We start from the raw sequence: 26,484 nt of genomic DNA on the forward strand, positions 1-26,484 counted from the left end.
ATTCCAGATGTGGTCTTTGGGCTGGATATGACATATTTACACCAGTGTGGCTTATGCCAGTATTGACTAATTTAAATTATATTGGCATCAAGAGTAGACAAACAGTTCCTCCCATGGTAAGCAATTATTACTGTGCATTGCCACAAGGTGAGGGGAAAGTCGGAAATAGCTTGTTTGTACTGAGAAAAATGATAGCTTCAGAGTAAACCATGGACACAAGACACCTACATAAGCAAGAATTAATCCTACACTGGGTTTGGCAAGGTCCCCCAAGTATTTTCAGTCAATTTTCACTTTTGAAATTGCTATATTCACAAGAATGGAACCCGATAGGTGAGCATCATGTAACTTTTGCTTTAATGGAGAACTGTATTCAGCAGTATTAACATAGATGACCCAAATTCTAGCTTTGCAAGGGAATTTTGATGCTGTGTAACCATGGTTTGTTGCCTCGTACTGTACTGAAGGCAGCTTCCTTTGATTGCTATGGCACTGGAACAGAGGGAACATGAGAAACAAAATTTCATAGTACACCAAAGTTTAGAAGACTGAAAGCTCTTGTAGCCAGCTTTTTCTTGGATGCAGACATGAACATGGCCTTTGTTCAGTTGCTAGGATTTATAAATCATTTCAAAATAAAAAAGGAAATACTCGTTTGGCCCTGTTTTGGGGTTGAAAAGAGATTCTGCTTTTATGTCTTAGCTCCTGCGCTGTTGAATCTCGGCATCCATTGAAAATGTGTGCCTGTTCCCAGACAAGGAATTGTCTGAAGCTGCCAGTTCTTTTCAGTGATAAATGTCTCTTTGTTAAAAGTGGGCAGAGTTTGTATTTTTCCTCCATTGTGTTAAAATAAAGACATCAAAGTATTTAAAATGATAGTCAAAGATGGAAGAAGAAAGAGGGGAAGAAAGACAGAGAGAAAGAGAGGAATATCTGAGTATCTGCAGATGGTATTTAAAGCAAGAGAGATACAAGAACTGTTGCTTCTTCCAAGCCATCACCAGCATTCAAAGAGTTTTCCCACGCTGTTTACTTTGGACTGGGAGAACATCTCCCTAGAAGACTTATGCAACTCTCCTTCCTTCCCTATCAAAGCCACCTTTGCCAAGCATTGACTCAGCACATACAAAGACTCACCCTAAACCCCTCCCAACCAAATCAATATGCTAATATAACCTCTGCACTCCAAATATGTTCAGTGGAAGGATAACTACAGGGGGAAGGATAACAGATTAGCAAGATTTTCAAAAACTTTGAAAAAGTTTTTATTTTGAAAATGTCATCACCTCTGGTAAAGAACTGAAACCTAGAAAGTCACAAAATCCAGGCGTGGTAAAAGCAATGCCACATGCCAGTAAAAACCCTGGCCTCAGTTTACTTAGCTGACCTGATACACTCTAGTAACTAGACACTTGATCAGGGTTCTCAACAGGACCTGACATAACCATACCTAAAGCCAAATATGCACTCTTACGATGAGGAGCTGTTTACGCGCTCTCCTCTTCATTGTCATCCTCAGCCCCCACCTTCTCCTGCCCCTCCTACCTACACTTACAAAGTTTTCTGTCCAGAAGCCTTCAACTGCCAATGTGAGGCAGTTAATAAAAAGAAGAAACAAATCGATTGCTGTATAAGTAGTGACACAGGTTAGATGAACGCCATTGTTTTGTGTAGTTCACAATGATTGCGGGAAATTTTACCAATGCAGTTAGCTCTGGCAGCAGGGGCAATTCAATATAGATGGCATGTATCAAGTTTAAGGAAAACATTCAGCAGTTAGAAATGGAGAACAGTGTTTAGTTAGGCCTGTTTAACTATAGCTACCTCCTAAATTCCAGCAGTTAGCTGGAGAAGCAGAGCCTTATGAGATAAGAAAGATGCCAACAGATTATTTCAGATGACAGTCCTGACTTGCATGCCACAGGTGGTGTGATGGACTTTTCCTTCCTTTTCTGATACAGTCATATGCTGTTGTAATGAGGGAAGCAATCCATTGAGTCAGAGATTCCCACGTGTGATGCATAGCTTAGATACCTAAACGTACGCAGCAGCATCCTCCCTTACTCCCCCACTTTTTCCCACAGCCTTGACTGTGCCAAAATGCCCACCTGCCATCCTGCACTAGAGATTACCCGTCTGCTCTTTTTACTCTTCTATTTCTCTGTCACCTACTGCAAGGGTCAGAGGCATCTCTTACCCATGTTAGAAATGTTTACTGTTTAGCTGAGTAAAACCTGGAAAGGGGAGATTTGTCCATTAGTCGGAATAACTTCAATCCACTTAGCTTGAAGGCCTTTTATAAACAAATTTGTTCACAGGGGGAGAATTTTGGCAACTTCACAGCATGGAAAATTCAAACCCCAAAGTTATTTGTGTCTGAAATCTGACAGTTGGTAGTTACAGTAAGAGGTTGGTCCTCATAAAATTTCACTTATTTTAAAATGGTTTAACAAGTTCAACTGTTAAGATATACCTTCATTACATCATTCATGACCTTGATTACATCAACAGCTGTCAGACAGCAGGTTGAGACTGCAGTGCTTGAGACTTCAGATACGGAAGAAAGCACCAACCAAACTAGAAGAGCCAGGAGCGGAACAAGTTGGAGAACAGTAGCCACCCCACCCAAAAACATCTCTATAACACAGAAGAAAGCCCTCCCCGAGGAAAAGCAATGCCCTTGATACAGGCTAGTGTCATATTCTCCCTTATGCCAACTGTTGTCTTTATATGGCAGGGGAGGAAATAAAAGATTAAGTTAACGTATCAATGGAATAAGGACTTAAAATGTTCAAATTACCATATTTCTGATTGTTGGTTGTAACTGTGTTGGTCGAAGGAAACAGGCAGACAAAACGCCTTGGGTAGAGGTGATATCTTTTATTAGACCAACTAAATAGTTGCAAAAAAAAAAAAAAAAAAAAAAAAAAAAAAAAAAAAAAAAATAAAAAAAAAAAAAAAAAAAAAAAAAAATTGTTCTTTGCAAGCTTCTGACAGTCCCCCACTCCCACACCTCCTTAGAGCAGACTATAGAGCTTACTTCTAAACCCCTGAGAGATGGAAGCTAGGATTTCTCGGGAGAGTACACTAAGCTAAAAGACATGAAGACAGCAACAGATCCAGACTTGTAAGTTCCACAAACATTTACCTTAGCCAGAACACACCATGTGTGCAAAAGGTGTTGCTTCTTTCACTTTCAACCCACACCCCCTCCAGATGTGTTTGCTCTTAACCCATCTTTAGTGCAGGAATTCCTCTGCCAGAAATGCCTTATCATGGAAATTGAAGGTAGGTACCATGTCTTAACAATAAAGAAATTCATTCAGCAATTTAAACTCCAGAATTTCCGTTTTATTGTCCTTCCTTTTGAGACTCTGAATAATAGTGACCCACGCTGAGACCATGTTAGTTTAACAACTAGAGCTCTAACACCAACATTACAACAGGAAAAAGGGGAAAATGTAAGCCACAAACCCTGTAAATGGGAACTTTATTATACTACCACATTACTCCGAAATGTATAAATGGTCCGTTAAATACATTCAGCAGTTTGCTTTTACACAGATTTACAGAAATTTATTTACATTTCCCAAACACATTTAAGTTACTTTTTTCAAGCTTACTACTGATAAAACGTTTTTTTTTTTAAAAGGTCTATCACCTGCTCCTGCAGATGCGTGCACAAAGAGATACAGATAGGGCTAAAGACACTTTCATATTTAACCCACAAGGAAGGTCCAAAAGCTTGAGATTGAAAACAATAATAATTCACTCTGAGGGCCTCACCTGCAAGTGGGCTAAATAAATTCTCATTTGAGGCAGACTCATAGAAGGGGCCCCATATAATAATGGTATCTTGGTACACTGTTCACATTGGAATCAGGAAGAGTTAAGGGGCACTTGTCTTCTTATAGTCACAAAGTTGGATATCCCTGATTGGTTGGTTGATAGCCCTTGGAAGAATATGGGCAAACAGTTCTTTGGACTGAATTATACAGTCCTGAAATGGAAGGGGGGAAAGATGCACCAGACAGGCAAATAGATCACTCATAAGACACCATCACTTGTCTAAAGAGATTTTCATCTTCTAAGTTTTCCTTTTTCTCAAATGAGGCTTCATTCATACATGAATAAAAAGGCAACTGTTTAAACACAATGCTTTAGAGGACAGTGATCAGTTTCCTCATCTACCCACACTTTGCTTGGGAAGGTGTACGGCACGGCAAACAAGTTTTCCCTCATTCTCTGTATCTTAGTCTGACACAATATTAAAATCAGTATCTGCAGATTTTTTTTTTTTAAAAAGCTTATCAAATACTAGTTCAGAATGAGCTTTTAAATCATCCTTTAGCTTCTTTAAACATCATTAAAAACCACATTTGAAGCCACCAAAGAAGTTTAAGTTACAAAAAGCACTGTCATGCGTAAGCTATATGTTTCATGCTAAATACTCAGGCTGACAAAGAAAGGAAGAGGAAGAGAAACTGACGGCTCTTTCAAAGCCATACCAGCATTCAAGTAACTTGGCAGTAGACAAACCAGTGAAAATATGGAATGGTAAGAAAGTGCACTGCACCAGGTTGCAGCCTTCAAAAGCTGAGCTGCACCACTTTTGATATGTATCATAAATATATGGCACTTTTGTATTACTAAAAGCTGGCAAGTTTGCACATGACTGAAACAAGTCAGAACAGGAGTAGTCATCATCCCTAACAGCTACTGGTGGCATTTCCTATAGGCGTGGCCTCCAGCTACAAAACTAGATCTAACACCTGTCACTTCTTACTATATTCTACTTGTACATGCATGACAATTCTGCCACATTCATGGAGAAAAAACTTTCTGCCCTGCAGCGTTTTCCCCAGACACACATACACACTAATAACACATGCCATAAATTCTTCAATGAGGCTAAGACAGACACAGAGTGCATGTCCCATTTTACCATTTCAGGTGAATGGTTCCTAGTGTCCAATTGCCAGCAATGGACTCTGCAACAGGCAAAAATGATTCCTGAATCCAGGGAAAAACGTGAGACAAAAAATGCCGGTTTAACAAAGTTCATTTTTGTACCATTCCACAGAAGTAACTTCAATGTTGAATAGAGGAACCAACTAGCAACAATGCTTGAGTCTTAAAAAGATTATTATGTATACAAAAACTGGCCATAATCCATACTTTTTGTGACAAAGGCATTTCATCTTGTAGTTCAAAATTCCTTCAAGTTTGTTTGTTTTTTGGTCAACTACTGTACCGCAAATGCACAAGGTATGTTACATTTGTACTCCATCATGGTAGCTTTAAATACATTCAAAAACTCATACTTAAAGGAGGATTTAGACCAGAACAAAAGAAATTACTACCTTCCAATGGCATATTTACTGTATGTTAATTACTATGAGACTACATTTAACAGTGATATTACTGTTTAACTATTTCACAAGGACATCCAGTGCTTAAAACACGTGTTCACATTCCAAGATAAAAAAAACCCCACCCAACAACACCAACCCTCCCCCAAATGCTTATTTTAGTAATGGCTTCAGTATTTTGCCTAGCGTGGTCCGGTTTGCATCTTTGAATTTAAGGGAAGACTTTTCTATTACACCTTTTTCCTTTGGTGTAGGCTCCGCTTTAGTGCTGAGAAAATCACTATGGTCAGAGCTTCTTCCAACAACTTTAACACTACTTGCTCTCTTTAAGGTACTTCCACTGTTTTCCTTTGGACTCAGGTCATCACAAGTTGCTGCTGGTCTCATTTTAGGCAACCTCTGAGAAATGGACCTTGTGAAGCCCGGAGGTTTGGAAGGGTTAGGCAGATCTGCTTTTGCACGCTTTGAAGAAGAGGCCACTGTGTTCCTTGCAAAGCTTGGGACGGAGGATGGTGTCTTGGGAGCGCTGACGGCCATGCTTTTAGCAGCATCAGTAGTTGTCTGGGGTTTTACAGTAGTGCGACAAATCTTAGTTTCATCTTGTTTTGGCTTGGGAATGCTTCTGACAGGTTTAGAACCTGGCTTTTTGAACGAGCCCCCCCTCTGCTGACCTTGGTCCCTCTCAAAATGAGCACTGCTTGTAGTTGCAGTCCCCCTCTGTAATCTTGGCTCCTCAACTGATATGCTGTGCCGGTACGGACTTCTTGGCATGGCGTCTGTTGTGCCACGGAGAGAGTTGCGACGTGACAGTCGTGTTTCAGTTGCACTGGCTTCCCGAGGCGCTGGTTTGGCTTCTGGTTTTTTTACGCTGCTTGGTGCTTTACTTGACCTAGAAATGGGCACCACTTTCCTCATACTCTCATTTTCAGATGCATTCAAAGTTCGTATGGGCCTGGAAGCAGCTGTATGGCCAGGGCGCGGCCCAGTTGGTTTTGAGGAGCTTGGTGATCTATCTTTTAGAGAGTTTCTCTTTGGTCCTAATGTTTCTTTACTTCTCACAAGCTTTTCTTTAGGAAGCCCATGCTTGCTGCTGGAATCCTCGTTATCATTTGAGGAAGTATGAAGAGAAGCCTCCCTTGCAGAAGCAGAATGCAGGTTTGAAGGAACTGTACTATTCCCATCCAGACCATCATTCACAGAGGAGTGCACTTTGTCACCTTCCCTTCTCGTTTCACTTCCCCTTAGTTTAAAATTGTTTCCTTCTGAATAGTCCAAAGTTAGAGAACAGTCAGTAGTATCAGATGCATAGAACATCGGCCCATGTTCTTTACTTCCAGAAACACTGGTATCCATAGAGGTTGGGCCACTACTGCTGGGCTCTGAAACTTTGCTCTTGCAACTTGCTGCCTTGGCTTTATTGCCAGAGGCCTCTTTGGAACTTTTGCAAGATGGCATTGAATCATCATCTGCCGTGCTGAGGGAGCGTAAGCTCAAGTCATCTAGAGTCTCTACATCTGCTGCACCAACATCCTCTGAATTTATTAAAGCCATCTCTTCCCTGCACTTTGTTCCTTGAATATCAAGCTTAAGAAATCCTTTAACTTCATCTTCCCTAAAGGCAAGGGCCAAAGCATTTATGTCTGTGGACTCCTCAGAAGGCACATTGGATATATGTATGTTGTTGTCAGCGTCCTTTTGTGAGTAGAGATTAGTACCGGTAGAGCCTGACTCCATGTACTTTAACTGAGTGGACTGAGCTGAGGGTAGCTGGAGCTGATCACCACTGTTCATTTTGGCTTCAGATGCTTGTTTTAAGTGCAAATCATTTAAATTAGTATCTCTATTGTCTTTGGATTCAATCCAAGCTACGCTAGGTCTTCCTTGGCGGGTGTTTGCTCGAGGAAGGCTGTTAAATTTGTTTGGATCCTCATCTTTTGAGATCTCCAAAAATGTTAGAAGCTCTCTGTCTGCAGTAATCCCCAGAGATAGTCGGGAGCGTCTGGAGATAGTATTTCTATATGAAGGGCTTTGGGGCCTCTGCTGCAAAAAGGGAAGAAATTCTTCAAGTCCTTTCCTACTCAGCATCTCAACATCATTTTCACTACTGCTTCTCCCAAAGCCCCCAAGCTCTCCTGCAGCCCAGGATCGACGCTTTTCTTCCAGCTCTTTTGCTCGTTGCCGATGATGAATTTCTTGGATCTCTCGTTCCCTGTTTTCCTATCAAGGAAAAGAAGGGAGAGGAATAAATACATATCCCACAGCAAAATATCTGTTATTTAACTATTAGCTAAGCAAGGTCACCCACTTTTTTCTACAGTGATTAGGTCCTCTACTAAAATCACAATAGCAACTACAGTGTCACACGGAGAGCAGTTCCTTGTATAACTAATATAGCACAGACCGGCCAGCATAGGAAGAACTAAAAAATACTGAGAAGGCCCTGCAAAGACCAAAATATGCAACTTGGTTTTAAATGCACCTTCAGTAAATGTAAACAAAAGCAATTTTGTAATGTAAAAGCAATTTTATCTGATTATACAAACATTTACAATGGGTGGCCAACAGGGGAACAATGAGAAATGCACATTTTGGGTAAGAACAGGTGTTGCATTTGAGACTGTTCTCATTGATCAGTCAAAGTCCACAGTATAGACATTGCTTTACACACACAACTTGTCCCCGGTTTGAATGGCAATTAAAATGAACTAGGCATGATTGCCCCAGGGGAAAAACTGTTATCTTGGATACTTCACAGGTACTTAAAGTAGGACAAAGGGCTTGTAGTCTACAGCAGTGGTTCGCAACCTTTTATCAGGACCTATTCCTAAACATTGATGGCCAATCCAAATTCAGTGCCCCTCACTTCTGACCCACTGCCCCCCCCTCGCCCCCCCCAACCCCCTCCAGTGCGTGGGGCAGGAGGTGGGTATGTGGGCCAGGGTGTGTGCGCGTGTGGGGTGGGGGGGCCCCAATCAGCCCCTTCAGGATGGAACACTACCAGCCTGCAAGGGAAAACCCATGGTTTCCCACATTTTTCTCCTTTAAAAGAGAATCAATTTTTAAAGTTTGTTTGCAACCCTTTCATAAATTCTTGCAACACACTTTTGGATTGTGACCCATGGGTTGAGAAACACTGATCTATAGGATCCTAGAATAAAAGGCTTGGTGCTTTAGGGGAAAACCAATGCAATTTTTTACCTTTTTAGACATGGAGACTGCTGACAAATGTGAGCATTAGTGCGACCCAGCTCCCCAGTGCCCGTGTAGATCAGGGCTTTTTTGGCACCTTTATCTAAAGCTGATTCAATCGACTATTAGATAAAAGCACCAAAAAGCCTTGCTGAAGCACCCAATCTATACAGATGTTGGGTGAGCTGGGTCAAACTAACATGATGCCGCTTCTGGGTATGTGCTGTAATTGATAGTGGCACGCCAAGCTTAAAGCGTTGGGGTTTTCTTTTTTAATGTCTGTAAGAAGCCACTGTCCATTTAAACAATACTGCATGATGCTAAAGACCAGTGTTTCCCAACTGGTGTGCTGTGGCGCACTGGTGTGCCGTTCAGCATGTTCTGGTATGCCACAGCATTTTGGGCTGGAGCCACACCCCCCGCCTGCAGCTGCTGCGGACAGCCAGACAGACAAGAGGCATGGCTCCGGCTAACGATTCAAGTGCTGTGCTTCCTGTTTCCCGGCGCTCTGCGCTTGGCTGCTCGCATGCCCCCGCACCCCCACACTCCACAGGATGGGAGAGGCCACGTAAATGTGTTGTTGGGTGGAAAAGGTTGGGAAACACTGCTCAAGACAACCATAAAGTCACCGGCTCCATTCCATCCTTCTAAATTCTAACAACAGCAATTGTTCCCCAATCACTGGGAATCCATAGGCAAGTTCCAATGAACTCCACAGCCAGGACCTCAGACCTAAGCTCAACATTAATACTAAAATCAACACAATATACTGTATTCTTTTTCTATTATGTTCTATTTTAGGCTACACTCCCTCTCAATTTTGGAAATCCTACATGTTATTGGTACAAAAACCTCTAACTACAGCACAATACGAGACAGCCTGGAGAGTTTGGAGGATGGACCAGGAGGACTTCTAAGTCTGGGAAAGACATACAAGGCAGCCGTTTAGAGTTGGGAGATAACATTAGTTAACACCGAGAGATAACATTAACATTCAATATATTTCTATTAGTCATTAGTGGTGAAATACATATGAGTCAGCATTTCGACTGCCACTTCTAGTTTCAGATTTAACCCAAGAAAATCTTATCCCTTCTTTTGCTTCTATTTCTAATACCAGTGCATGTGCAAAGGAGAGAAGGGTAGTGTAGACCAAGTGCTAGTGAGAGCTATCATTTTTTCACTACACTACTGAAATCTGTTTTGAACAGATGTCTGTGACATGGTTTGAGTGGGGTGGGGGGAAACCCTGACACAAATCGACATTTACACTCAGTGTGCAACAGGGGAATAACCAGAAATGCACATTTGGGGTAAGAACTCATTTTGAGTCGCATATTCCCTAGTGTTCCCACCGTCAGCACTAGCAGAGTGGCACTAGTAGCAAAAGTAGCACAAAATCATCAACACAAAGAGTCTCGTGTCAGTTCAGCCATTTGTGAATGGAGTTGGGTGAGGGGGTGGATTTGAGCAAAGTGTTGTGGCAAAGTGTGTTCCATAGCAACAGGATCACTAAACACATCAAATCCTGTCAAAGGCAAGTCCTGAGAGGATGGACTGACTATTTAGAAAAGAATTGGCTAAAAATAGTAAGATACAACAACTGGGAGTTTTATAAAACCTTATACATTTCCATGGCTTTATAATAAATTAACAATTATTTAGGAAGCTTACATAAACCCTAATGAGACATGGTATAAAGAATCAGAAAGCAATGGACACATTCTGGAGATCTTCTTAAGCCAAAATAAACTTCTGTCTTATGAAACACAAAACACTTCAACATATTCAAACATATGCATATACAAAAATGTTTAACTACCATTTTCTTGTGGGTGAATGCATTTCAGCTATTGAATATCATCTGTCTTTGGTCTTGTTTGATGGGCATCTACATGATGCACTGATTTTCAACAAGTATAACCTAATATTTTTTAGAACCACTCCTCTAACTGTAGGAGCTTCCCCCTACTCCCCACCCCCAGAGAAAATCTACTTGCAAATAAGAGATTTATTTTTCATTATAATAAAAACAATAATGCCACGATGACCCCAAAGTGGAACACTAAATAATAAATATCTACATTTGTAAGATCCAATTATGAACTGCACCCCAAACCTCATACTGCAGCTATCTTCTGTAAAGGCATGAAATAACTTCTCACGTGCCCTCCTGGCCTCTCCTAAGGTGCATGCAGTGGCAGGAGCCCCCCGCCTGCACAGCTGGACAAGCTGCCCAGGCTCTTGAGTGTCCCACAACCTGCCCCAGGGCCCCACTCACCACATCACCTGCCCCACTCCCACCCTCACTGTGAGGGCCTCAATCAGCCTTCTGCTCTGGCCCGTGTTTGAAGGGACTAAGCCCTGTTAGTCCTGGCTTTCCGCCGCCTATGGCTGTGAGCCTGCCTGCCACACATGCGTGGGTAAAGTATCTTTTTGCACGGAATATTCACGGAACTACCAGGACCCATTTGCCAAGATCAATGGTTGTTCTGCGAATATTCTGTGAAAAATGAGACTTTACCTGCGCATGTGCCGCAAAATTTTGACAAGAAATCCATGATTGTCTCAGGGCCCTATACATTAGCAGCACACAGACTACCTTGGTACTTGCAGTCTATTGCTCTGTATCTCAGTATTGTATGTCTGTTTCATTTCAGTCTGTACTAGCAAAAGGGCACTGCTCAGATATTGACTTCCAATCCCACAGTAATCTCTCTCAGACTTTTAAAATAGTAATATCAAAAGGTTACTTAATTGTAAGGTGCCTGTTCATACCATTATATAACAGTGTAGGAAAACATGGGCATAACTTCTTGGCTTAAGTGAGCCAAAGAACACAAAGCTGTCTCCAGCAACCTTGTGTTTTTCCAATAACAAAATGTAGAACAAAGGCAACATTAGCCACTTTGATGACAAAGCAACCTCTACCTCTGTGTTAAGATGTGGTAGTCTCTAGTTCAGGTGTTGAAATACAGAGAGAAAAAAATTTTGGTCTGCTTTCTAGTCAAGCCCTTGCCCCCGCCAAAGAGACAACACAGCCTTTGGCCTGTGGCCCCAGGATAATGCATAATGCTCTCCTCCAGAAACACTGGTCAGAGGCTAGGAGTTTTTACAGATTTGAAAGGAAGATGAGAGAAAGTTAACTTTTAGTAGCAATTAAAGGGACTAGTCTGACATGTCTTCTATATAAACATGTGACAAAATTGTTTGCCAGTAACAAAATAGTTGGGGAACATAAATTCTTCATTGTTGCATTGGAAAGGCTAATGGGGTACAGGTTGGGACATTTTCCAGTTTCTTAGAGCAATAAAAGCCTTACAAGTAGGTAAACTACAATTCTCATGCACTGAACATGATGTGGACATTAAGTCCCTTTAGACAGAAACACTGTCCAATTCTAAGGTGATCCAAGATTTACTTTAAATGAATGAGAACCTGTATTCATTCTTCTTACCTTAACAGCCTTGTTGAACTTCATGCAGAAGTCCCTAAATATCTGGAAGCACTCGTCCAATTTCATAGTGTCTTTGTCTTCACAGAAAAAGTCAATAAGAGCATTTCCCACCTTGTGCAATTCTCGTTTCTGGTGTTCTAGCTCTTTTAGTTCTTTTACAGCAAACTGAAGTAAAACAAGCACATAACAAACACATAACAAACCAGCCAGAGTTGAAGCTAACCAACCAAATATTCTAATATAATCAAGGGTGTAGTCTGTCTCTCTGTGTGTCTGTCTGTCCGTAATGCTTTTGACCAACTATGCACGTGCCGCCAAGCAGGCTGTGCAGGCCTGGGCTGCACGGGCCTAAGTTTGAGCTGCTATTGGGGAAGTTTGTGGCAGCAGTGGACATGCCCCGGCCGCCCGAGCAGTGGGGCTTCCCCATGGTTCCCTGTCTCAGGGCAAAGGGTGGGGCCACAGTGGTGGAGCCCCCCCCCCATCCCCAAGGCCCCTCAGAACAGCCGGCAGGAAGAGGGAGGCAGCGGGCAGGTACAGAGGGAGGGGAGAGGGGCAGGAGGAGGCAAAGCAGGGTTCACAGTGGCAGCTGCTGTCAGGGCTGGGCAGCGGTGAGGAAGGAGAGTGGGAGGGGGGCCCTGACAACAGCCAGCAGGGAGGGGGAGGTGGCGGGGAGAGAAGGAGGCTGCAAGGGCCCGGGCTGGCACGGGGCAGGGGGAGGGGGTCATGGTGACTGGTGTTGTCAGGCCCAGGCGGCAGGGAAGGAAGGAATGGAGGAAAGCGGGGGGTCATGGTGGCAGTGCCTCCCCACCGCCCAGCCCGGACAACAGCTGCCAGGGAGGGGGAGGCAGTGGAGAGGGAGGAAGGGGAGCGAGGAGGGGAGCCCCCACACCGGAGACTGAAGGCAGCAGTGGTGGAGAGAGTCTTTACATGGCCAACCCCAAAGGGTGAGTGGGGGGCATGTAAACACTCCCTGAAATCTGTCATTCTTGACAGGCAATTACCTAGTGCAGGTGTTGATGAAAAGCATCCTCCTACCACCTACCTATCAAAGGCCAATCAATTAGGAATTTGAGAGCAAAACTGTCAAAAACTTAAACGGCTAAAGAAGAAAATATTGTGATTCTGAAGTACTGCCGTGGTGCCATATCAGCAAAACAGTGCCTGTCATTCCCCTTCTCCTATCCACTCAAACTCCATCTCCCACAACACAGTATATTTACAGCTTCATGGCCACAGTGCATCACAGGAGATGAAGTACAGCATGGAGAAAACAAAGAAAAGAATGGAGGAATGAGTTCTGCTTCCTTATGAATATTCCCATTCTCCTCTCCGAGCTCCATGTCAGGTTTCGTCTCCTGTGACACACCAGTGCTGTGCAGTCATCATGATATACTGCCTCTGCACACCAAGGGAGACCAGGATACATTATGGGAGATCAAGTCTGACCTGAGAGGTAGCTCCACAGCGGAAGAAAGGGAGCACAGGCACTCAAAGTACAACTACCATAAGGAACTGCACCTACATAAAAATACATTTTTTTTCAAAATATTTTAATTTTCAATTTCCTATTTAAAAGAGAAAACATTTATTTTTTCATTTTCAAGGGGGAAAGAACCAAATGTTTTCTGATTAGCCTGAAAAGTAACAGCCGAGTATGTTTTAATATGGAGAAAATGTAAGAGTCTCCCAGCAGGTAGGTCACTTGGTTACTTCAGGGATAGACGTCAATGTAGGAATCTAAACAGTGATCTAGTCACAAGTTTCAAGAGAAGGAAACATAGAAATGCCCTTGGAGACATTTTAAAAGAAAACCATTGTTTTTTCAGTGAACTGAAAAGTTAAGCCCAATAACCACTACAGATGGATAAATGAATGGTTTGAACAAGTGTAGGGAGTTGCGACATTAAACTGAAAGCATTAACTGGATTATTTCTCCTTCCCTCTTTCCTCATAAAAGTATAAGCATACCAACATAAAAGCTGCTTCATTAGTTTAACCAAGACCATGAAATAAAAAGCCTTCAGAAGTATAATAAAAAAGAAGAGAAAGTGCCAGAAGCACTAAAAACAGTCTAGAACAAAAAAGAATTGCTGTATGAAGTAGCAGTTTGAATCATGAGCCTAAGTGTATGTGGGTGGGCATAGTGCATTTTTCTGAAGGCAGAAAATTACAGTAGGAATTAATCTTTGCTCGTCAGTCTTTCAAAAAAAACTCCAAGTCAACAGAAGCTGGATTTAAGATAAACAGGACAGCTGATGGGGTATACATAGAAAATGAGTTGCACCACATAGATTAGTAATCTGTTTATAAAGATAATATCATGTAAGATGACTTTTATCAACCCACTTATCGCCTGAGTAATCAATACAATAAAATAAAATTAAAAAAAAAGGAAATGCTTTTATATAAGGTATATTTTTAAAAGGCAAAAATGATCTAACATTTAACTTGGAATTTGTCCTAATCAAAGTCCTAATGTTATATAAAGCTAGCTATTACATTAAAAACAAACAAGTTAGAACACAACATGAAGGAGTCCGGATGTAATGGACAAAAGCCAATAATACAGCATGAGCGAGGGCAGCTACTTCATCTTTAACTTATCCTTTTTCTCCAGCAACCTCATAGCTCCTGGCAAAGTGACGTGGCCATTCCATTAACAGCTTTTGTAAATTTGAAATCAGAGCTACTTAAGTTCTTGCTAAATATTGCACACTTGCTTTTCATGCTGATTTATAAACATAAATTAAAAAAAAAAATTTCACTGAAATTCAGACAGATTTTTTCAAATTATCACTTCCTACTACAAAAAAAACACTATATATTGTAAGTCATGAATGCCAAGGCTGTTTTGAAGTTATTTATATGGAAAAACGAATTACTGGAAAATAAATAAAGAAAAAGAAACTCTCTCAAAAGCAATAGCAGGATGTCATGCTAGAACCCCATAATGCAGGGGTCAGTAATCCACGGCCCATGGGCCAGATCTGGCCTGTGAACAGATGAGATCCAGGTGTAGTAGATCACGGAATCTGCCAGCCAAGACAGCAGAGGAGTCAGCTCCAGGTCCTAACCCCTGCCAAGTTCAGTGTAGTTTTTCCGCTGGAAGCCTACCAGTGCGCCTCACAGTCACTATAATAAAATTATTTCTAAATACCTATACATTTTGGTATTTGATTTTGGGTTTTCTATCATGGAAAACCAGAACTCCCCCTGCCACCTTCACTCACTGGGATGCAGGTCCAGGCCCCTCACTCCCAAGCCACAGCCCCCTGGCCCTGCTGGTGCCCCTCATTCCCCACCCACAGCCCCCCTCCCTACTAGCCCTGCCAGAGTGGGCACCCACCTGCCAGAGCTACAGGGCTAGGGACCCAGGTCCACAGCCCCCTGCTCTCACAGCAGTACCCATGCCTCGGCTGCTGCTCGTGGGAGATGGCAGCCTGGCTCCCTCTGCCCCGTGAGTGGCATGGCAGAAACAGCCTGTGGGGGGGTGGCTGTGGGCTGCCCACTGTGGGCTCGGCCTCCCTGCCCTCCCCCTGGGGCCTCTGCGGCCCAGCAGGTGGGACCTGACGTGGCAGGGCAGAGCAGGACTGGGTGGGGAAGCTCCTTGCCGCTGGGAGCTCTGCACTGCCATGGTGAGGTGCCCATGCTCCCTGCCCCTGCCCAGGCCTGCTTTGGCCTGCCGTGCCGGGTCCCACCTGCTGAGCTGCAGAGGCTCTGGGGGGAGGGCAGCAGAGCAGGGAGCCTCAAGCCCGCAGCTGCCAGCCCACGTGTGCACAGATGCCTCTATCCCTGCCCAGAAGTGCACCGGTGGGGAGCCATACCCCACTCTCAGCCCCCAGAAGAGCTGCCCACAGCCCCTTCCCACTCCCTGCCCGGGCCCTGTGGCTGTACATTCCAGCTCTGGGCCCCAAGCCCCACGCACTGCTTGGACTGGACAGAAGCCCCAGCCCCAACTCCCTTCCTCTGTGGGCCTTAATCCTCCCTCCCCAACAGCTTACCTACAGGAGCTGCTCTCCAGGCTGCCTGGACGTGGCACCCCCCTGCCTGACCACCCTCCTCCCACTCCCCCCAGCCCCTTGCAGGCTGCAACTCTACCAGCCTGCAGAGAGTTCCTTTCAGAAATGGAAAAGCCATGCATTTCTCTATTAAAAAGAGACTAACTTTCTCAGTTAGAAGGGAAAATCCATGGGTTTTTTTCTATTTTCCCATGGAAAAAGGAAAACCTGGATCCCTGATGATGAGGTACACATTTTAATAGTGTATCCACTACTTCTTAACATGTCCATGCAAATTACATTAGACTAAAGGAGCACCTTCATATTGAAGGGACAGCAACATATTAGCAGGGATAGTCTACAAACCTGGATAAAACCTTCCATCTGGTGAAAGAGTTCTGGGTCCTGTCGAATATGGTCTTTAACGGATCTTGTCTTGGCAGATAGTGAATGAAGTTCTACTTCTATATTATCAACAGATAACCTATAAGATAGCATACACAGAAAGAACTTACAGAGAAGAAGGAGGTGCTCATGGTTAGATATTACATGCTTAAGTAATCAGCATTTGTCACCATATGCAGCCTGTACATCAAACAAGACCTTCCTCCTTAGCAAACCTTCCTAAAGTATAAGGTGCAACTTTTAGCAGATAATTTTTCCTTACTGACCATGTGGAAAGGTTCCCTATGTTTTCTAAGAGGAAATTCCTGCATAAATTTGCAGTAATGCAAAGAGCTCATGGAGTTTCAGCCTCCTTTCATTCAGCAGCTGTACTGTTTCATACTTCTACCAAATACCTGCAACAAATCCTTCTGCACCAGATAGGGCCATCCCAACAGGCTCAAGACCCTGTTTTTCTGGAATCTGGTCTTGTGATCTCCTAGATGATGCAAGCTACCAAATTTTTTGAAGCACTTCTGTCCCACCTGTAACAGACTGACGACTCTCAGCTACCTCAAAAATGGATCATTTAGAGTATGTCCTCACAGACAGGAAGCATTTCCCTCATAATGAACTCAATACCACTGTAGGTTTCAGTCCTACCTAGGTGTTGAAGCACTGACATTTATGACCTATGACCCACCAAGCATAACAGCAGGCGCTACCCTGGTCAGAGGCCATTTCAGCAACAGTGTGATATTAATTACCTTTGCTCCTCTTTTGCAGGTGTGGGAACTTCAGTCCCCATGATCTGATTTAGGATCAAGTTTCCTAATGTACACAAGGCTGGTGACAGAAGTAGTAAGTATGACTGTCAGCAACTGAGTACATGCACAGATGGATATGAAGTAAGCTGTTTTTTTTGAGCTTGCTTCATTTCCATTGGTACACTCCCTGTCAGCGTAGGACAAAGAGATGTTTTAGCAGACAAGGGACACTGCAAATAACGTGTTGTGCTGTGAAGGCAGCAAGGAAGGTATTACAAAGGAAGGAAAAGAAATAATAATAAATGCATACATTGTCTTAACAGGTCTAAAATGGTTTCTTCTTTTTTTTGTCCAAATTATCAGCAACTTATACTGGAGAGCTTTTAGTAGCAAGCATCATGCTCAAGTTGTGTTGTACAACATGCCTGTTTTGGTTTTTATTTCTTTTTCATCTCACCATTGTTTAGTCAGACTATATAGAAATATCACATTGTAAACTACAGCTGGGTAGGAAACAGTCCAGCTCTCCAATGAAAATTCAAATTTGAGAAACAGCTTTCATCCTGGTTCAAGACGAAAGGTCAGAAAATAAAAGGAAAAGGAAGGGAAAAGATTATTTCAAAAGACCAACAGAGAATATTTTTGTCTTGTTCTCCTGCTGCATGCCATTGAGCATGGAAGCCCACGCCATGAGCAGGCAACCAAGGGGTTAGGCAAGATGGCAGGAAGCCAAGCAAGCTTCCATCAGGGAATTTCAGGTCAGTACTCTCACCAACACATATGCAGCACCTTTCCTTAGAGGAGTTCAGAGTACTTTACATGTATTACTTGACCAATTGTATAGATGGGAAAGAATTTCAGCTGACAGATAAAACCCAAAGAGCAAGGTTGTGGCAACACCAGAATTAGAACTTTAGCATTGCTGACTCCCACTTCCAGGTGATATGCTATTTAACAAAAGTAGTTACAGCTTAGCTAGGTAGGAATTAGTTTGCTTTAGAACGATAAAATTCAAGCCATGAAGTTAAAAAGTATGCATAGTTGCAAGTACTATAGGTTACCGCCTTCATGCTGCATATATAAGACGAAGTGTTCACTCATAGTTAGGTCTTCCATCCCTCCACCAACTGAGAGAGAAATAGGCTCTGAAGGTTGGAAGGCAAGGTCATATAGCACATGAATGGGGTAGTTTTGTACTTAAAATGTCCATAATGCCCAAGGGAGAGAAAAGTTGGGGAGAGGCCCTCAAAGATAAAAAAAAAGGAAGGGGGGGTGGGGAATGGGGAAATGTCTACATAGGAAGCCTAAGTTACTAATAACCTTTACTAGTATAACTAGCACTAGATTTAGAAAAGTATTGTAGCAGCCCAAGAGGAACTGAAAGGCTATTTTATAGAGATAGTAACACATAAAAGATGCTTTGTAGTTTGATCTCTTAAGCATATGTGTGTTATCTAGCTGCTTATTATTGTGTTGACATAAGCAATGTTATAAAAAAAAAAAAACAACAAAAAACAAAAAAACACTTACAAAGATCTAGTCATAAAAACTTGCAAACCTGAAGGCACTTTAGAGACATATTTCTGCTTGCAAAAAGAAATGAAGCTCTGAAAGCTATGGTAAACACTTGTAAAAAATCTCAGCTTTCATGCCAAAACATCTCTGTATGTGTTTCAGTGCTTCACAAAAAAAGGTCTCTAATAACAGTCTGAATTTAACTTCTCAGTTTACTTTACTTACCTGGCTGCATCATAAACATGCTGTATTTTTTCTGAAAAGCTTAGAAGAACTGCATCTTTCTTTTGGGCTTCCTAAAACAAACAAACAAACAAGTTTCCTTAACATTCTCAAATGCTAAAAATCCAAGTAAAGAGTTTCGAAAGCTTTGGTAAAGGCACGTAACACTTTTGTATTACAGTGCCATGTTCCATTTTTCTTTCATTACACAACTCAAGTGAATTGAGAGAAAAGCATCTCTTCAAGCTAGAGAATTATCAGCACTAGAAAGTTTTAAAACAACATTTTCCATTTCATAGGGCACAACTAATAGGATTTCCTGCCACTGAAAACAATTCACCTACATAAAGAAGGAATCTTAATGAAATGGCAATTTACTAATTCTCATTATTTGAGCTAATACAATTTTTACTGCCTACACTCACCTAATACCCTATTGTTAGCTCAAGGTATGTTGCCAATTTGAAAGCTGTTTAAGCAGCCTGTACAGGTATAACCAGTCACATATGGAAGTATTTACACCTTCTCTCTTCCATAGTAGAAAGGAAAATTTGATCAGAACAGCTACTCTGCATGCACTGAGTTAACTGGAGAAGGTAAGGAATAGAGACATACCTCACTTCCAAAAGCCTTATGACTGCTGAAACCAATTGACTAGCTTTAAAAATGCCTTGTGAGTCAAGCACTGTAATAAAATGTTTCTGCCCACAAGATTCAGCAGAAAGAATATTAAAAGATTTATTAAGACAGGCAGCCTCTGTAACAGAACTCCAGGACTGCAACAGTGAGGAGATATTATAGTGGAAGGACTAGATGGGGAAGTTTTACAAAGTACCAGAACTTTTCTGCTTCAAGACTTAACTAGTCTTTGTTTGTTCAGTTTACTGTGGGTGCGCTCATCATACGTAAGTAAGATTTGTACAAGGGAAGAGAGAAAACAAAAAGCTCCAAAGATTTAAAAAGTTACCCTTTTATTCTATGGCATGTAGCTCCACTACTCCACCATTAGACTCCTATCAACAGTCATCTATGCCTCCCAAATATATGTACAGTATCACAGTTCTCAGAGACAGTAGTTTTTACATACCAAAGCAACAAAATGCAGCAAATTCATTCCAGGTTTGTTTGCTTTTGTGTCTGCCAGCTTGAGCAGTGATGATAGTTTAAATCCAACAGCATTGCCAGCATAACCTCCCTAACAGGAGAAAGCAAATAGAGAAAGCATGCAATAAACAATGAACTGCAATACTAATCAGGTAGCTTGGTCAATTAGCTATCTCCATTTTGGATGTTACTTACTGCATTCATAATATTCCCAGCCTGAAGGACCAAGTGTAATATGGAATGCAGTTCCTCACATGTCATTAACTCTGTAAAGAAACAAAATTGTTGTCTAAATGTTCCTCATTTAGAAACATACACACTCTGTCAGTTACCAAATCTTACTTCATGCCAATCTTATAAAGGTGCAGATTCTTATTTTCACAGAGAACTACAATAAACTGAAAGGTTCTGAGAAAGGAATGGCATTGGATGACTCAAAGTCACAATCACACTTGGCAAACCTCAAGTATATGTTCAGCCTTAGCTCAACAAATACAGTATTTCCAAGGCAACTAGCAGTCAGTCACAAAACATTTGGGAAATAATGCTCAAGGTGCCACGTACTTTCACCTGCCATCAACTTCAGTAGTTGGTAATTGTGCTCAAGGCTCTGCAGAACCCTTTCAACATGTGCCAGGATCAAGGCCCTTGATCAATTATTTCCTACACAAAAACTTTAGTTGTCAGACCTGAAAAGGATGTAAGGAAAGTTAACTTTCCTTCCTTACCCCACCCAGGCCCATAGCACCATCTTATGTCTGTATAATCATCAAGTGAGAATGAAGACCTTAGACATAAGAGAGTTGGAACTCTAAAGATTTAATAAATAAGCACACACACACACACACACAAGCATTAGATAGATAGATAGATAGATAGATAGATAACGTGTGTATATATCTCTATACACGCTATATATATAAAATATTATATAATTATAAAATATATGTTTTATTATATTATAAAATGTATACACACACACACACACATTATATCATCAGAATAAGAGCTCCTTGCAAATCTGCAATATACAGCAAAGCAAAAAAACCCCTATTTGATATATTTAATTTCTGGAATTGTATTTCATAATTTGGTAGACATACAGTCATCTATAGTAATGTGTAGAACACTTAAATACTTGCAGTCATCGCACTGTAAGTGCATTTTTTAAGAAGGAAAGCTGAAGTTGCATCAAAGTTAGCATTATGTAGTTTATCCTGTATTTAACTTTTTAATCCAACACGCTAATCTGTCATTTTGGAAGCAAAGTACTGCTTTGCTTTCATTGTTAGCAGCCTGCCAAAATACATAAAGTAGTTAAATATGTTTTGATAAAGCAAGTTTTATACAAGGAGGCACCGAGCACTTTACAGCAAGAGAAAGGAGATAATACTCACGTGGATATAGAATCCTAAAACCAAATAGAAAGTTGGCACACACTATAAACCTGTCTACACTACAAGTGACAAGGGACATAGTTAAGAAAAATTCCCATTTACTTCGCAAAATGGAAGTCTATCAGTGTCTCTGAAATAAACTAACCTTTAGACATCAAGAGCAGAAAGTCAATGTCCTCAACAACCTAACCACATAAAAGGAAACATGGAAGTCATTAATGGTGAACAGAAAAACAGCCAGTTTTGAATCAACTCCCAGCTGGAAACAGGGAAGGTTTAAGGATATATTATAAAAGGGTGGGCCTCCAAAAGGAGGTAAGGGAAAACTGACTCATCTAGAAGAATGAGCCCACCTTTGCAGATAGTTTCTGGGTGAAGACAAGGTAGGCCAGTACTTGACCTGTGTACATGTACTTTCCATGGGCATTATCAATATCACTTTGTGCCCAGTCTACAAAGTATGATCATCTGATGAGGCCCCCAAATACAGAGCCAAGCTTTTTACCTCAAGCAGTTAAGAGACTCCTGTTCTAAATCTGAAGTCCCTGCTTCAATCCTCAGCATTAGCAACACACACCAGCTTACTTATTTATTGCCAAACATTTCCAGCTATTACTTCCACCAGTGACAAAAAACAGTGCCACCAAGGCTCCTTGAGGTTTTCAGTGTGATCAGCAGAGCAAATGGACACTGAGGAACAGTGTTAAAAGGTATGGGATGGATTTAAGCTAGCAACAGAATGGAGCAAAATAAGAACTATAAAAATGAAAAAATGATTTTGCATTAGACCTGGGAAAAAGGGAAACTAGATTGGGTGAATGGACTGTAAGGTGGATAGAAAACTGGCTGGATCATCAAGCTCAGGGGATAGCAGTCAATGGCTCAATGTCTAGTTGGCAGCTGGTATCAAGTGGAGTGCCCCAGGGATCGGTCCTGCGTCCAGTTTTGTTCAATATCCTCATCAACAACCTGGAAGATGGCATAGAGTACACCTTCAGCAAGTCTGCAAAAGACATCAAGCTTGGGGTGGGGAGGGGGGAGTAGTAGATATGCTGGAGAGTAGGGTTAGGATTCAGAGAGAGCTACACAAATTGGAGGACTGGGCCAAAAGAAATCTCACAAGGTTCAGTAAGGACAAGTGCAAAGTCCTGCATTTAGGACAGAACAATCCCATGCACCAGTACAGGCTAGGGACTGATTGGCTGGGCAGCAGCTCTGCAGAAAAGGGGGCTACAGTAGACAGTAAGCTCAATAGGAACCAACAGTGTGCCCTTGTTGTGAAGAAGGCTAATGGCATACTGGGCTGCATTGGAACAAGTATTGCCAGCAGATCAAAGGAAGTGATTATTCCCCTCTATTCAGCACTGGTGAGGACATATCTGGAGTACTGTGTTCAGTTTTGGGCCCTCAACTACAGAAAGGATGTGGACAAACTGGAGAGAGTCCAGGGGAGGGCAACAGCAATGGTTAGGGAACTGGGACAAATGACTTATGAAGACAGGCTAAGGGAATTTAATAGCAGCCTTCAACTACCTGAAGGGGGGTTCAAAAGAAGATGTAGCTAAACTGTTCTCAGTGATGGCAGATGACAGAACAAGGAGCAATGGTCTCAAGTTGCAGCAAGGGAAATTTAGGTTAAATATTAGGATGATTTTTCTCACTAGGAGGGTAGTAAAACACTGGAACAGGTTACCCAGACAGGTGGTAGAATCTCCATCCTTGGAGGTTTTTAAGACCCAGCTAGACAAAGCCTTGGCTAGGATGATCTAGTTGGAGATGGTCCTGCCTTGAGCAGGAGATTGGACTAGATGACCTCCTGAGGTCCCTAATTTTATACGATTCTATGAAAGGCAGTAGAAGATGATTAAATTAGGATTTGCCTTTCTGGACCAAAGGAGCAATCTGCAGTATTTTAGAGCAGCGATTTAAGAATAACAGAAAGAAAGGAAACTGCAATATGAGATTGTCTGTTATGATAAGGATTTCAATCAAATAATGTTGCCATCTCACAGGCAGCCTTACAGAGAAATATGAAAGGGACACTGACCTCAAGATTTTTGGCCTTGGGAGTAAAGATCTAACAGACACACCCTTCTGGAATGTGTCAGAGGCTAGTTAGCTTCCTTTTAATAGCTACTAGGTACCTGAAATTCAAGATCTAGATGCTATGGCACAGACTGATTAATATGCTAACAATAACAAGAGCACAATGCATGCCAGAACATGTTTAATTACCTTTTGTAGCCACTTTTATTATTGTCATATCATTCTGTAGAGCAGTACAAGAAGGTGCGAATTCCTTCTTCAGTACCATGGCTTCAATCCGAAGAGAATAGCTGGAACATGAACAAACTAAGCTTTAGCACTGACAGCCAGAGTAGAGGTGTTTAGCATAAAGAGAATAAACCTAATACCCTCCTTACTTTGGCACCTGGATTAGTAAGTACATAAAGGAATCAGCTTGACACAGTTTTGATACATCTCCACCAAAGCCTTTTAATTTCTTTACCTAGAAAAGAGAAATATACACTAGTAAACAACTTAAAGAATTCATCAATTTTAGATAGATAAACTATGGTTTTACTGAAAAGAAGTTGAATATGAATAAGCTTGGCAGGATTAGATTTTTATAAATAGACATCGATAAATGTCAAGTTCACCTGACACTCACAGACTGATGGAAAAATATTTGTCTATAATCATCGAAATGTGCACAAAAGAGATTTAAAAAAAAAATAAATCCTGGACAGAGGTAAGGAAATCCAGGGCAGGGGGCGCTGCATGCATGTGCACACACACATGCACACGGTGGCTGCTGCAAGATCTGGGGGCTGTGCTGGGAAGGAGGGGCTGGAGGGGAAGGGCTGGTAGCAGCAGGGAGCCTGGGAACCTGGTGCTGCCGGACGCTTGATCTGCCCGGGTCCTGGTTGACACAGAAGCCAAAATCCCACAGAGACCAGCCTGGCCTGGTCTTTGCAGGAGTTTGGCCCATCCCAATCATGCTGGGCTGGGCTGGGGTGGGCTGTATGGGAGTTTGGCCCCTGCCCCAATCACACAAAGACTAGGCTGAACCAAGCTCCACAGGAGTTTGGCCCCTGTGCAATCGGGGCAGGAGTCAAACTCCCGTGGAGCGAAGCTGGGTTATGCAGGAATTTGGCCCCTGCCTCGCCTCGGACCTGGGCAGAGCAAGAGGCCAGCAGCTCCAGGCTGCTAGCAGCCCTGCCCCTCCAACCCACTCTCCCAGCACAGCCTAACCAGCACAACCCCCAGCTCCTGTACTGGCTGCTGCTATGTGCATGTATGCACACGCACCTGTGTATGTGCCAAACTCCCGTGGAGCTCTGTGGTGCTGTTCTGAAGTCCAGGAGATACTGCTTTGTCAATGAGGATGACTACCGTCTGTTTGCATGAAGGTATGCGTTGTTGATTTATGGATATTAAACTTTTTGTATTACACAATTGTCTTCCCTGACACAACTCTAATTTCATGCAACCCTGAAAATTTAAATTGATAAAAACTGAAATAAATGCTTAAAAATAAACATTGATTATAGCCACTGAGATAAATAAATAAATACAAATTGAATTCTGCCAAGCCTAAATATGCAGCATTACTCAGGCAGTTCAATTATCTGCTTTTAAGGCACCATTTCCAAATTTTCAGAGACTAGGAACATTAATGGCATCTCCTCCAATCCCAACATTTTAGCAGAGCAGCATGGGGAACCTATGTTTCACTGTTTTGTCTCATCTGGGTTTCACTAACTAGTGCCTCACGCCTTCAAGCAAAGGGATGCACACACAGCATGATTGTAACAGCACACTGCTGTCATCTCTGTGCAGCAGTGCCCCAGTTTCCATGAGAATTGGGTCTTTCATTTTGATTGCTCTATTTGTGATTGGATTCTCCATTGTGAATAGCTGAATTTCTTGTCAAACAGGTAACAGCTACTAAGGTGATCACAAAGAGAGATCTGAGTCTTCACAAGCTTGGTACATAAGATGGATACTTGATAGTTAACTGTTCAGTGTTTTGCAGAACTCTGTATGTATCATGGGGTGGAGGGTTTGTGGTAACAAAAAGCTAAGGTTTAAGCTACAAATATTTTCAACGTAGGCATGTTTTCACTCATTGCTTTTTCAAACAATTGCCTTTAAGGGGGGTGGGGAAGAAATTCACATTCTTGGTCTCAGTCCAAGAGGAGTTTATGGGTTGTTTTTTTTAATTTTTTGGAAGACTAAAGTCAAAGCCTTGAAGCTTATAGTTATATGCAGGTACCTGGAGATAACACCATTTAAACCAAAAGGAAAAATGACCCACTCATCCCACACCCATTCACATTTGGCTGACATAAGTGATCCCCCTCTTCTAGCATGACTACACCAAAGTCCACATACATGCTTGGGACACTACAAATCTGTCCACATACAGGTTACCGTATTTACTCAAATCCAAGAGAATGTTTTTTTCCCTAGCCAACATGGGGGAAAAATGCCCCTTGACTTAGATTTAAGAACAAGAGATAGCTCTCAGCCCAAGGTCCCACTGGGCTCTACAGCTGTAGCCACCCCTCCTGCTACCTCTTCTCCACCTCCCCATCCCCCCCGCAGCTTCTTCTCTTCCCACTGAATTTACTGTCTTTCACAGTTCCAGCTCTGGCTAGGGCATCTCTCTGGCCTGAGACAGGGAGCACAGAGCATGTGCTGCCTCCTGCCCCAGCCTGGCCACACAACAGCTGTTGCAGTGGCAGTGACTCTGGCCTGGGCTCTGGGGCAGAGACAGCCCCTGCCATGACATCTGCTGCATAGCCAGAGGCAGTGCTTCCTGCCAGAGCGGGGCCCCAGCTGGAGCCAGAGCTGCAAGGAGAAGTGATAAACAGCAACAGGGGGGTGGGGGGAGAGAGGGATGGGACACAGCATGGGGTGCAGGCACCAGGGGGCACAGGCACCATGAGGGAGAGGCAGGCATGGGGCACAGAAGTGTAGGGGGTGGAACAAATGGTGGCAGTGGCAAGAAGCAGAAGTTAGACCACTTGACTCCCTCCAAGCTGCAATGGTTGAACAATCTAATTATTGGGG

At 42.5% G+C, this 26,484-nt stretch overlaps 1 protein-coding gene across 1 annotated transcript in view; it reads right to left on the bottom strand.

Moving 5' to 3' along the window:
- Positions 1 to 3,424: 3,424 nt before the first annotated feature.
- FHDC1 (FH2 domain containing 1) overlaps positions 3,425 to 26,484 on the bottom strand; it is a 51,088-nt gene continuing 28,028 nt past the window's right edge. Inside the window, exons 6-13 of the mRNA XM_006019147.3 lie at positions 23,829 to 23,914; positions 23,641 to 23,741; positions 20,204 to 20,274; positions 19,992 to 20,099; positions 18,908 to 18,978; positions 16,383 to 16,500; positions 12,019 to 12,183; positions 3,425 to 7,589 (exon numbers count right to left, since the gene is read on the bottom strand). Of these exons, the coding sequence (XP_006019209.1) occupies positions 5,526 to 7,589; positions 12,019 to 12,183; positions 16,383 to 16,500; positions 18,908 to 18,978; positions 19,992 to 20,099; positions 20,204 to 20,274; positions 23,641 to 23,741; positions 23,829 to 23,914 (2,784 nt within the window). The 3' untranslated portion in view covers positions 3,425 to 5,525. The remainder of the gene's footprint in view (positions 7,590 to 12,018; positions 12,184 to 16,382; positions 16,501 to 18,907; positions 18,979 to 19,991; positions 20,100 to 20,203; positions 20,275 to 23,640; positions 23,742 to 23,828; positions 23,915 to 26,484) is intronic.

The sequence above is a fragment of the Alligator sinensis genome, unplaced genomic scaffold, assembly GCF_000455745.1.
Source record: "Alligator sinensis unplaced genomic scaffold, ASM45574v1 scaffold169_1, whole genome shotgun sequence".
Classification (NCBI taxonomy): domain Eukaryota; kingdom Metazoa; phylum Chordata; order Crocodylia; family Alligatoridae; genus Alligator; species Alligator sinensis.